This window comes from Chiloscyllium plagiosum, unplaced genomic scaffold (assembly GCF_037043375.1).
Source record: "Chiloscyllium plagiosum isolate Xiang-an unplaced genomic scaffold, Cpla_swu_hap1 HiC_scaffold_24, whole genome shotgun sequence".
Classification (NCBI taxonomy): domain Eukaryota; kingdom Metazoa; phylum Chordata; class Chondrichthyes; order Orectolobiformes; family Hemiscylliidae; genus Chiloscyllium; species Chiloscyllium plagiosum.
The window spans coordinates 35,592,512-35,604,767 of record NW_028270162.1 but is presented as its reverse complement, the minus strand read 5'-3'; the positions used below and the strand labels follow the sequence as shown (position 1 = coordinate 35,604,767).

Here is a 12,256-nt window from a genome sequence, read left to right as displayed (position 1 = left end):
CATAATTTTTGCAACAACCTTTCATATCTGATACTTAATCTGTAGGTATAAATCACTTTAGCTCCTCTATTCTTTGATTAAAGGAATAGTTGAGATAATACTAAAGAAACATCTTAAAATTAGGCTCTTAGCGTCTGTATTAAATTACCATACCCAGTTTTTTAATGGAAGTGAAATTTAATATAAATATGTTGCTTGGCACTGCCATTAATACGAGATAAAACAATTTCAAGCAAATACATTAAGCATTCATATTCTCTTATTGAAAAAGAACCCTGACGTTGTGCTATTGGTCTTATCTGTGTCTAGTCCTGTGCCAGAAAAAAGCATCCCAATCAATTTGAGAAAATAATAACAGCAATTAAGTGAACATACTTGTATAGCTATTGGTAGCATCTAAAATTTCATGAGATTTATTTTTGAGAGTGATGTACGTCCGCAATAGAGTTAGCAAAGATAGTATTATCTTAACAAGCCTTATGTCCATTTGACAAAACTGGTTAACTCCGGAAAGGATAAAACTATTTAAATGTTTAGGAGAGCTGCTTTGATTTTCATTCTGTAATGGCTTTCCAAATATGTCACATTGCTTTACAATTTACAAGGCATCAAAATATAAAAAAACTGTTTATTGCAGAATAATTTTTTCTGTTTAAAAAAAAAGAAAACTTGTTGGGAATATATTTGAAGAATAACGTTATGTTAATTTATTATGCTTGATATCCGGTGGTTCACAAACCAGGAAGTTTTAATGGAAGGTAACTTTGATTGCAGTTGATCAGAAATTGCTCAATTTAACCTCCTATTTGTTGACCAATGTTATCTTCTAATTCAGCTTCAATTTTAAAATTCCTTATGTTTTCAAAATTCCATGGCCTCGACTCTACTCATCTCCATAATCACCTTTCCCCGTAACCTCCCTCTCTCCAGATTTATGCACTTTTTCAAAACATTCTACACTCTAACTCATCACTGATTTTAATTGTTCCCCCTTTGGTGGTCACCCCTCAGCTGTTGAGGTTCTAACTCTGGAAATCCCTCTTAAAATCTCTGTTTCAATGTCCTTTCCTCTTCTGCCTCATTTAAGACATTCCTCAAAGCCAAGCTGTCTGATCAAATGTTCAGTCATATCTCAACACGTGCCTCATTGCCTTTTTGATTCACTGCAGTCCTTAGAGTCTGGGTAAACCCACAGTGCCAATAGGGGGGATTTTGACCCAGTGATTTTGAAGGAACAGTGATAATTTTATGTTAGGATGGTGTATGGCATGGAGGGGACTTGCATGTGGTAGTTTCCTAATGCATCTGCTGCTCTTGTCCTTACATACAGTAAAGGTCACAGGTTTAAAAGTGCTGTTGAAGGAGTCTTGATGAGTAACTGCAGAGCATCCTATGGAGGGTATACACTGCTGTCACTTTGTATCAGTGGTGAAGGGAGTGAATATGGAAAGTGGTGAGTAGTGAATAGTGCTGCCAGTGAAGTGATTGCTTTATTCTTTTTGGTGTCAAACCTCTTGACTGTGTTTGTTTGATGTTGCACCCATCCAGACAAGTAGGGAGTATTCCATCACCGGACCTTGCTCAATGGATAGTAGACAGATACTGGGGAGACTGGAGTTAATTGCTGCAAGATTCTTAGCTCCATGTAGCCACTGTATTTATATGGATGGCAAGTGCTGCTTGATAGCACTACTGTTCTATCAGTTTTCTGGCAGTGGAGATTAGAGATTAATGGGACAGTGATTTGCCACATTTGAATAATCCTGCTTTTTATGGGCAAGGCAAACAAGGACAGATAAAATTGGTTAAGTGCAGAAGGAGAAATTTATCTGAAGTTCAGCTTGGCTGTTGATCATGGTTTGTGGTCCTACATTGTAATACATGTGCAATTATTATGTTTGGAAGGGAAACATTACTTGTAGTAAGTCCTCCATTTTAAGTTACCTCCATGGAGGTAATTTTATTTTCTATTTTAATGTCATTCTGTTTTTAATAGCTATTTCCTTGAATTATATTGGCATTTCTGCTATAAGATCACTGATCCCTTTTGTATTGTGGAGAACATGTTGTAAGTGATTAGGAAAAACATCCAGCTCCAATGCAAGAATGGATCAGATGATTTGCATTCATTTTTGAAGTCGTCTATTCTCTCTCATTCTGCAGCAATCATAATAGACAAGTATCAGGATTATCAAGATGTCAGCTGAAATATTAATTTAGAATATTAGTGACTAAGCTGACATATATTGGCTATTTTGGGAAAAAATGCACTTTGCAAAGCAAAGGACACTGGTTGCGCAAGAAAGTTTTAGATTTGCAAAGAACGGAAGCTACTTGACTGGAAATACTGTCTGTCAATCATTTAGAGAGTGGCCACAGGACAGCTTGAGTGCAGTAAAGCTATTGGAGCTTTGAATGGCAAGAGATATCTTGCCTAGGGCAACAGTCTTTGCCCTCTCTTTTTTTTGTGTCTCTGAAAATTGTCCAATCAAAGTTAAGAGTTGATTGCAATATTGTGGTCTTCCAGTTGGCAAAGGGAGGGTGCCTAAAGGAAGAAATCTTCACTGTTCTTCCTGGTGAGTTCTTCAAGGTGAATACAGAATCTATCCCCACTATCTGCAGTTAAGAAGAATTCAGCTCGCCGCTCCTGAAATTGGAAGAAAATCTAGTGTTAACAGCTCATGAACAAAATAACTTTGGCTACAGATCAACATTTGGGCAACCTGTGAACGTTTTTCCTAAATTTAACTGTCATTTAACATAACAATATGTGAAGTTATTAGATTTTTACCCATACTTGTCTGTGTGGTAATCTTTAAAAACAGTGGTTGTATATGTCTACACAGTTCAAAACTTTTGTTAATCTTTACATCTTTTCTTCGATAAGTTTTTTTTTGTTTGCAATACCCTAGGTCTTTATTTGTTGCTCAAGGAAACGGATTGATTTCTTTCTGATGATGAACTACTCAGTCTGGGATATACAATTGGCTGGAGCACATCCCTTTTTAAATTCAAACTTTGTTGTGACCAGTGGAACATAGAACATTACAGAGCAGTACAGGCCCTTCGGCCCTCGATGTTGTGCTGACCTGTCATACCAATCTGAAGCCCATCTAACCTACACTATTCCATGTACGTCCATATGCTTGTCCAATGACGAATTAAATGTACTTAAAGTTGGCGAATCTACTACCGTTGCAGGCAAAGCATTCTATACCCTTACTACTCTCTCTGAGTTAAGAAACTACCTCTGACATCTGTCCGATATCTATCACCCCTCAATTTAAAGGGCTATGACCCGTCGTGCTTGCCATCACCATACTTGGAAAAAGGCTCTCCCTGTCCACCCTATCTAACCCTCTGATTATCTTGTATGTCTCTATTAAGTCATCTCTCAACCTTCTTCTCTCTAATGAAAACAGCCTCCAGTCCCTCAGCCTTTCCTCGTAAGACCTTCCCTCCATACCAGGCAACATCCTAGTAAATCTCCTCTGCACCTTTTCCAAATCTTCCACATCCTTCTTATAATGCAGTAACCAGAACTGTACACAATACTCCAAGTGCGGCCGCAGCAGAGTTCTGTACAGCTGCAACATAACCTCATGGTTACTGAACTCGATCCCTCTATTAATAAAAGCTGAAACACTGTAAGCCTCCTTAACAACCCTGTCAACCTGGGTGGCAACTTTCAAGGATCTGTGTACATGGACACAGAGATCTCCGCTCATCTACACTACCAAGAATCTTGCCATTAGCCCAGTACTTTGCATTCCGGTCACTCCAACCAAAGTGAATCACCTCACGCTTGTCTGCATTAAACTCCATTTGTCACCTCTCAGCCCAGCTCTGCAGCTTATCTATGTCTCTCTGTAACCTACAACATCCTTCGTCACTATCCACAACACCACCGATCTTAGTGTCGTCTGCAAATTTACTAATCCATCCTTCTACGCTCTCAGCCAGGTCGTTTATAAAAATAACGAACAGCAGTGGACCCAACACTGACCCTCGCGGTACACCACTGGTAACTGGACTCCAGGATGAACATTTCCCATCAGCCACCACCCTCTGTCTTCTTTCAGCAAGCCAATTACTGATCCAAACTGCTATATCTCCCACAATCCCATTCCTCCGCATTTTTACAATAGCCTACTGTGGGGAACCTTGTCGAACGCTTTGCTGAAATCCATATACGCCACATCAACCAATTTACTCTCATCTATCAGTTTGGTCACCTTCTTAAAGAACTCAGTAAGGTTTGTGAGGCACGACATACCCTTCACAAAACCGTGCTGACTATCCCTAATCAAATTATTCTTTTCTCGATGATTATAAATCCTATCTCTTATAACCTTTTCCAACACTTTACCAACAGCTGAAGTAAGGCTCACTGGTCTATAATTACCAGGATTGTCTCTACTCCCCTTCTTGAACAGGGAAACCATAATTGCTATCCTCCAGTCTTCTGGCACTATTCCTGTCGACAATGACGATTTAAAGATCAATGCCAAAGGCTCGGCAAGCTCCTCCCTGGCTTCCCAGAGGATCCTAGGATAAATCCCATCCGGCCCAGGGGACTTATCTATTTTCACACTCTGCAGGATTTCTAATACCTCTTCCTTGTGAACCTCAATCACACCTAGTCTCGTCGCCTGTATCTCAGTATTCTCCTCGACAACATTGTTGTTTTCTAGAGTGAATACTTTGAAAAATATTCATTTAGAGCTTCCCCTATCTCCTCTGACTCCACACACAACTTCCCACTACTATCCTTGATTGGCCCTAATCTTACTCTCGTCATTCTTTTGTTCCTTAAATACCTATAGAAAGCCTTAGCGTTTACCCTGATCCTATCCACCAACAACTTCTCATGTTTCCTCTTGGCTCTTCTGAGCTCCTTTTAGGTCTTTCCTGGCTACCTTGGAACCTTCAAGCGCCCTAACTGAGCCTTCACATCTCATCCAAACATAAGCCTTCTTCTTCCTCTTGACCAGAGATTCCACTTCCTTCTTGCACCACGGCTCCCGTGCTCTACAGCTTCCTCCCTGCCTGACAGGTACATACTTACCTAGGACACACAGGAGCTTTTCCTTGAATAAGCTCCGCATTTCTAATGTGCCCATCTCCTGCAGTTTCCTTCTCCATCCTATGCTTCCCAAATCTTGCCTAATTGCATTGTAATTGCCTTTCCCCCAGCTGTAACTCATGCCCAGTGGTATACACCTACCCCATTCTATCATTAAAGTAAACATAAGGGTTGTGATCGCCATCACCAAAGTGCTCACCTACTTCCAAGTCTAACACCTGGCTGGGCTCATTACCCAGTACCAAACCTAATGTGGCTTCACCCCTTGTTGGCCTGTCTACATGCTGTGTCAGGAAGCCCTCCTGCATACACTGGACAAAAACTGACCCATCTATAGTACTCGTACTATAGTGTTCCCAGTCAATATTTGGAAAGTTGAAGTCCCCCATGACAACTACCCTGTCTCTCTCACTCCTTTCGAGAATCATCTTTGCTATCCTTTCCTCTACATCTCTGGAATTATTTGGAGGCCTATAGAAAACTCCCAACAGGGTGACAGTGGAGGAGTAGATCAAGGAAAATAATTGGTTCACCCACTTAACTCAGTCATATCATTGTCACTCTTGAGAGGAGGGATGTTGTCTAGAAAAATTTGGCTAAAACTTGGCAATTCTTTACTGATTAATCTAAGTCTCAGTAACACCATGCAAGTTGAGGTTGATTGACATGATTTGCTCTCTTTTTAGGTTTACCAGACTTGAAGAAGGTTATAGTAATTCCATATGTGCGATCAGAAGAGGCCATAGACCTGTCAAGGATACCAAACAGGTGAACATTCAGGAATAATGTTTCAATGGAATGCTCTTTGCAATGTCAGTAGATATTTTGGTGTATTATAATACAACAGCCATGGCTAACAATTCTGTAGCATCTTGAGTGTAGCAAATCTCCACTGTGGTCACAGAAAATTAGCTCTGAACAGTGGCAGAGTTGACTAAAGGTATTGATAAAACAATAGGCTTTGAGAAGGAAATTTTGTATGTGAAGAAAGAGGAAAGGGAGCATCATGTGGAGGGGGGGTTTTGCATGCATTAGTGAAAGGGGTGAGGTTGGGGAGGGGTTAACAAGTTAAATAGTTTCAGAAACAAAGCCAAAATGGCTTCAGATTTTGTCACCAGCAGTGAAACGGAAAGAGTGTCTGTCAGAAGATCTGCATTGGAATGAAGCTGTTCTCATTTGTTCATTCCAAAACTGTCAGTTTGGAGAGATTGGAGGCCCCAGAAGTAAAATTAAAGATCCCTGAGGGAATAGGAGTGAAACATTTATTAAAATGATGTAAAGTCCAGGCAGGGGAGGAAAGAGTGAGAAAAGTGTTTTGATCTCTCAAAACCAGCATCTCTGTGATTGTGAATAGACTCCACAGGACAGCAGCAAGGACAGGGTTTGAGCCACAAAATAACTTTTATTGCGGTTGCAGTAGCATAAAGGCTATTAATGAAGATTAAAATTAAGCAGGCTGCTTGATTAGCACCACATCCACTCCCTCTACCACTGACGCTCAGCAGCAGCAGCAGCAGCAGCAGCATGTTCTGCCTGTGAGATGCATTGCAGAAATTCACCAAGCGGCTTCAACATCTTCCAAACCCCTAACAGCTACCACCTGTGATGACCAGAGCAGCAGATACATGGGAACATCACCAACTGTAAGTTCCATTCCAAGCCATACACCAACCTGACTTGGAAATATCTCGCTGTTCCTTCACTGTCGCTGGGTGAAAATCTGAGAACTCCTTCCTAACATTGTGGGTATACCTAAACCAAATGGACTGCAGTGGGTCAAGAAGCCGTCTCACCACCACTTGAGGGCAATTAGGCATGGGCAAGAAATTCTGGCTCAGCCAGTGAATCCCACATTCCAAAACTAAATTTAAAAAAATTCAAAGAGCAGATGAAGAAGGAACTTTAGGAAGATCATGACACCTAGGATTGAAACAAAAATTGTGATGGGAAGATTCAGGAAGGTAACCGCCAAAGAACTTGATTTTAAAAATTGTGTGAGCTGTGTTTTGTGCTTGAGTTGTGAAAGGCAGGAATATATCCGCTTTACCTGGGAAGTAATGATGAACCTGTCAGAAGGAAGGGATCACCATTTGAATTATTTAAAAAGGCAGGAAATTCACTGGTAAGCAATACAGAAAAACAGCATTACCACTTCATGCAATTTGAAACTGGCAAGATGTAACATAGTATAGCATTTCTAGTTAATCTAATTTATTGCAAGAATATCACACAGTATTGCTGAGTCTGAAGGTTTAAAGGTTTTTAGTATTGGAAGGTTTGAACCAACAGCAGACAAAGGAATTTAAAACCGCTTGTTTGATTGATGCTCTTGCCTTATCGCTATTGACTATTTTTCATAGTGGATAGAGGTAAAAGTTATAGATTGTCATCAGAGAAGCAGTTGTGATGCCTTATATGAAAAATGCATTGCACAAGACATCCCAGATATGGTTGTGTTAGACAATGGGTCACAGTTTGATAATGAATCTTTCAGCCAGTTTTTGGCCACTTTCCGATTTGAACATGTAACAAGTTCGCTGAAATGTCCACAGGAAAGTGAGAAGGCTGTGTGCGGTGTCCAAACATTGACCTTTATATAGCCTTGTTAAATTACTGCTCCATCCCACTCCAGTGTGGCTTATCACCGTCAGAATTGCTGATGAGGTGAAAACTGAACACTCAACTCCCTATTCTACTGAAGCAGTTGTCCTCACCATTGATTCTTTGGGACTGCATATATGCTTTTGTTTTTAGACAAGAACATTGGGTAGCAGGCTACTTACTACATAAATGTCATTTGTGCATGATGGTTGGCACAATTGGGTACATGGCAGTTGGTATGGATAAGGGACGACAGTTAAGATGTGAATCAAGGTCAACATGTCCTGAAGCCCAAGACTTACCAACTTTCCAAGTTCAAATAGAGTGCATTCTGGAAGAATTGTGAAATCTCCAGACCACCTGAACTTGAGGTCAAACTTGGGTTTCATCTGTTGTTTTCATGCAATGAAGTATATCTTTTTATGCAAGATAAATTCCTCTGCTCATTAAGACTCTGTCCTGCATTATCCTCAACAGTGACAATTAGACAGGTTATTAGACCTCACATCGAGAGGTGGATTGTTTCATTTCTGAGGTGTAGTGGTTATCACATTTGCTTGGTCTGTAATCAGGCAGAAACATTTGTGTGATTTGCTCATGGCACATTTGAAGAATTGATTCCTGATTAAAGGGCCTATGGTAGTGTAGTAGTGGTAGTGTCCCTACCTCTGGCCCAGAAAGCCTTGTTTCAAGTCCTGTCAACTTCAGAGGTGTGTCATTTAAATGCCTGAATTAGTTGATTAAAAACGTCTGTGAAGGTTTCCGGTCTTAACAAAACAAAATCTGATATCTGCAGTGATAGAAAAGGATTAGTGCTAACCAGGAGTCACCAGTGATTAGAAACCAGCAGGTATGATGTGCTGGCAGGGATGATATCTGAATATATGTGATGCCTTTTCTTGTCTCAACATTAAAATAAATTGCAGGTTCCAGTTCTCTTATAGAACTTGAATACATAACCCTCGAGCAAGTGCTGCATTATTGAAGGTTCTGTCTTTCTGATCAGACTAAAGTGAATCATTCTTCAGTCAGATGGATGTGAAGAACCACATGGCACAGTCTGAGAAAAAGAATGGGAGTTAGTTCTGTATCCTCACCAACATTCCTTCCTCAATCAGTGCTCCCAAAATCAGCCTTTATCTGGAGATTTTATCTTTTTAAAGAAAGATATTGTTTTTCTATCCCGTCTTCCACTTGTATGCTGTCAAACCCTTCCCCATTTTAGAAGTTAAGATGCCAAGGTGATCTTTTTATTGCCTTAAATAAATCAGATCTTTTTTGTTCTAATGTTGTTCAAGCTATGCAAACAAACAGCAATATAACATATACAGTACACCGGGGAAATTGCTCTGGTCATTTGCTCTACAACATAGTTAAGCCAGACTCTGTATAATGTGATATCTCAATTTATATATTGATTGTCTTGAGTATTTCTGTTTTAGGATTTTATACTCTGGTGTTTTTCCCTTATTTCAATGCACAGAACAAAGATATGCTGTATTTTCATATTTATCATTCATTGAATGAAATGATTTGTACACTAATAAACAAGTAGTATTTTGTTTTCAAGATATAAATGCTGACTTTTCAACATGAAAAGATGTAGTTAATAAGTTACCTAATAGTTTAAAATTTGTTTGAAGAAATACAAAGCAACACTAACATTTTAACATTTGTATGATTGAGATTTTCTAATGACGTTATGCCAAGATTAAATATCAATTGTTTATCAAATCTTGCTAAAGAACTGAATTCCACTGTAACAGTAGATCTGAGGCTATATTTTATGAGTCAAAAAGTGTGGCACTGGAGAAGCTGAGCAGGTCAGGCTGCATCTGAGGAGCAGGAGAATCGATGTTTCGGGCGTAAGTACCCCACATGCCTGATGAATGACTTATGCCTGAAATGTCGACTCTCCTGCTCCTCGGATGCTGCTTGACCTGCTGTGCTTTTCCAGGGCCACACGTTTTGACTCTGACTCTCCGGCATTTGCAGTCCTCACTTTCTCCTAGTCACTATATTTTATGAACCATGTCAATGGGCTGGGTGATGGGAGGGCTGGTAAAATGGCAGCTAATATTGACCTATTGGATGTCATAAGAACCAGTTGTGTGCCATTTTGACTCTGGGCAGGATCTGCCCCCATGTCGGGTTACCACCCAATAAACCCCAGATGTCTCCAAGTGAATTCTTGTTGAATGGTTAGACATTCCTTCATGGTTGCTGGAGGAACCCTCCTCCTGGAAACAACATAGCTAGTGTCTCAACAACTCTGGAAGACGCGAGAATGGTGTAACTGCTTCGAAGGATGACCAGGAGAGGTTTTTTATTTCTTTAGCGTGCTCTACCGGTGCATATCTTTTCTTTAAAACATGTCAAAAGTTTCTGCAACTCTTTTTAGAAAAGAACAAGAGTATAGATTGATAGATAAATATTTATCTCTCAAAGTTAATAAGGGATATGAGCCAATGGTCATAATGGAGTTGGATCATAGATCAGCCATGATCTCATTGAATAGCAGAAGAGGCTCAAGGGGGGTGTTGTGCAGTCCAGTCCTATTCCTCTAAGGTTTGAAGTGATGTGCAATGTAGCAAGGGTGATGTCAGAAAAACTTTTATCAAACAGCGATTCAGTGGGGTATGGACTGAACTGCTTGGAAATGTGGTGGAGGCAGGATCAATGAAGGTAATTTAGAGGGCAGTTGGATGATTATTTGGATAGAAATGGTGTGCGATGGTATGGGGAAAAGGCAGGAGATTGGCATTCGATATTAGCACCAGTGCGGGTACGATGGGCAGAACAGCCGCCTCTAAATTGTAACAGTTCTGCGATTCTGTGAAAAAGCAATGGGAGATGGAGAAACGCTGTTTGTTTGTTATTTTGGAGCTCTCTTAGATGAATGGATCAGAGTGAGATCCTCAATTATGGGAATAGCATGTCTCCTTACCTGACCAACCCTGTGGACCAATTTATAATGTGCAGTGTATCCCGCTACTATATTGATCCTCTTGGGTGCAATGGCTGTAGATCAGCTTCAGGCCAGGCTGATGATCCATCTTTCAGAACAACTTAGTGTTTTCTGGGAAATAGGCAGCCCTTTCCCAATATTGAAATTCACTAAGAAAGCATATGGGAAATGAGGTCCAGAACTCCATGGGGTAGAAATTTATTTCTTTTAATGTCAATGCTTAATTTTACATGAAATTTCTTTTGCAGAGGGGCTGAATATTATTTCTGAGAGCATTTCTGCCAAGCTTTCTCTCCTTGTGTACCGCTATGGCGACAAGATAGCTCAGTGGTTAGCAATGCTGTTTCACAACACCAGGAATCCAGGTTCAATTCCACCCTCTGGCGACTGTCTGTCTCTGTGGAGTTTGCACATTCTCCCTGTGTCTATGGGGACTTCCTCCTGGTGTCCTGATTTCCTCCCACTGTGCACAGATGTGCAAGTTAGTAGATTGGCCATGCTAAATTGCCCCACAGCACCTAGGGCTGTGTAGGTTAGATGTGTTAGCCATGGGAAACATAGTGTAGGGGGAATGGGTCTGTATGTGATGCCTTTCAGTGGATCTGTGTAGACTTGTTGGGCTGAATGACCTGTTTCCACACTGTAGGAATTCTATGATTCTAATGTGTTAGTTTTATAACAAAATAATTTGGTGTGTGTGTTTTTTTTTTTGTAGCATGTTTCTGAATGCTTTCCTTTCCATTGGCAAGGAAGGAGACCACGGTCCACAGCTGGAGTTTGAGCAGCTGCCCTTCAACCACCCACTCTTTATCATGTATTCATCTGGCACAACAGGGGCACCAAAATGTATGGTACATTCAGCTGGGGTAGGTAACTTCTTATCAGAAAGGACAAAGACTCATTCAGTTTTAATTTGGCTGTGTTTATCTGAATTTTTACATGTTGTGTTTTCAAGTTGCATTCAGTAGAAGGATGAAAGATATTTGCATTTTGCTTTTATTAAAAGTAATATTGTTTTTGCCCTTTCCTACTTCCTCTGGTGGATTTGGAGGCTGTTAATCAGGGGGTGGTTGGGGGGAAGCAGTTTGCTGGTGACTCTGACTGTTTACATCTGGGATGGGAGGGATGCTGAATGCCTTTCCCCTCCCTCAACCATTTGAGGTTGTCAGGTAGGGTAATTAATGCCCTTTGTGAACATAGAACAGTACAACACAGTACAGATTCTGGATTAGTGGTGCTGGAAGAGCACAGCAGTTCAGGCAGCATGCAAGGAGCTGCCTGAACTGCAGTGCTCTTCTAGCACCACTAATCCAGAATCTGGTTTTCAGCATCTGCAGTCATTGTTTTTACAACACAGTACAGGCCCTTTGGCCCTTGATGTTGTGCCAGCCTTCTATCCTATTCTAAGATCAGACTAACCTGCAAACCCTTCACTGTACTAACTTCCATGTGCCTATCGAAGAGCTGCTTAAATGTCCCTAATGTATATGACTCTACTACCACTGCTGGCAGTGCATTTCACACACCCACCACTCTTTGCATAAAGAACCTACCTCTGAACCTTCCTCCAATTACCTTAAAATTATGCCCCCACATGATAG

The 12,256-nt window shown here is 40.6% G+C and overlaps 1 protein-coding gene across 2 annotated transcripts in view; it reads left to right on the top strand.

The window, feature by feature from the left end:
- The window catches only part of aacs (acetoacetyl-CoA synthetase), a 156,787-nt gene that overhangs the window by 74,118 nt on the left and 70,413 nt on the right, over nt 1-12,256 (top strand). For both annotated transcript variants that reach the window (XM_088000067.1, XM_043715807.2), the window contains exons 7-8: nt 5,773-5,854; nt 11,371-11,521. In XM_088000067.1, the coding sequence (XP_087856193.1) occupies nt 5,773-5,854; nt 11,371-11,521 (233 nt within the window). The remainder of the gene's footprint in view (nt 1-5,772; nt 5,855-11,370; nt 11,522-12,256) is intronic.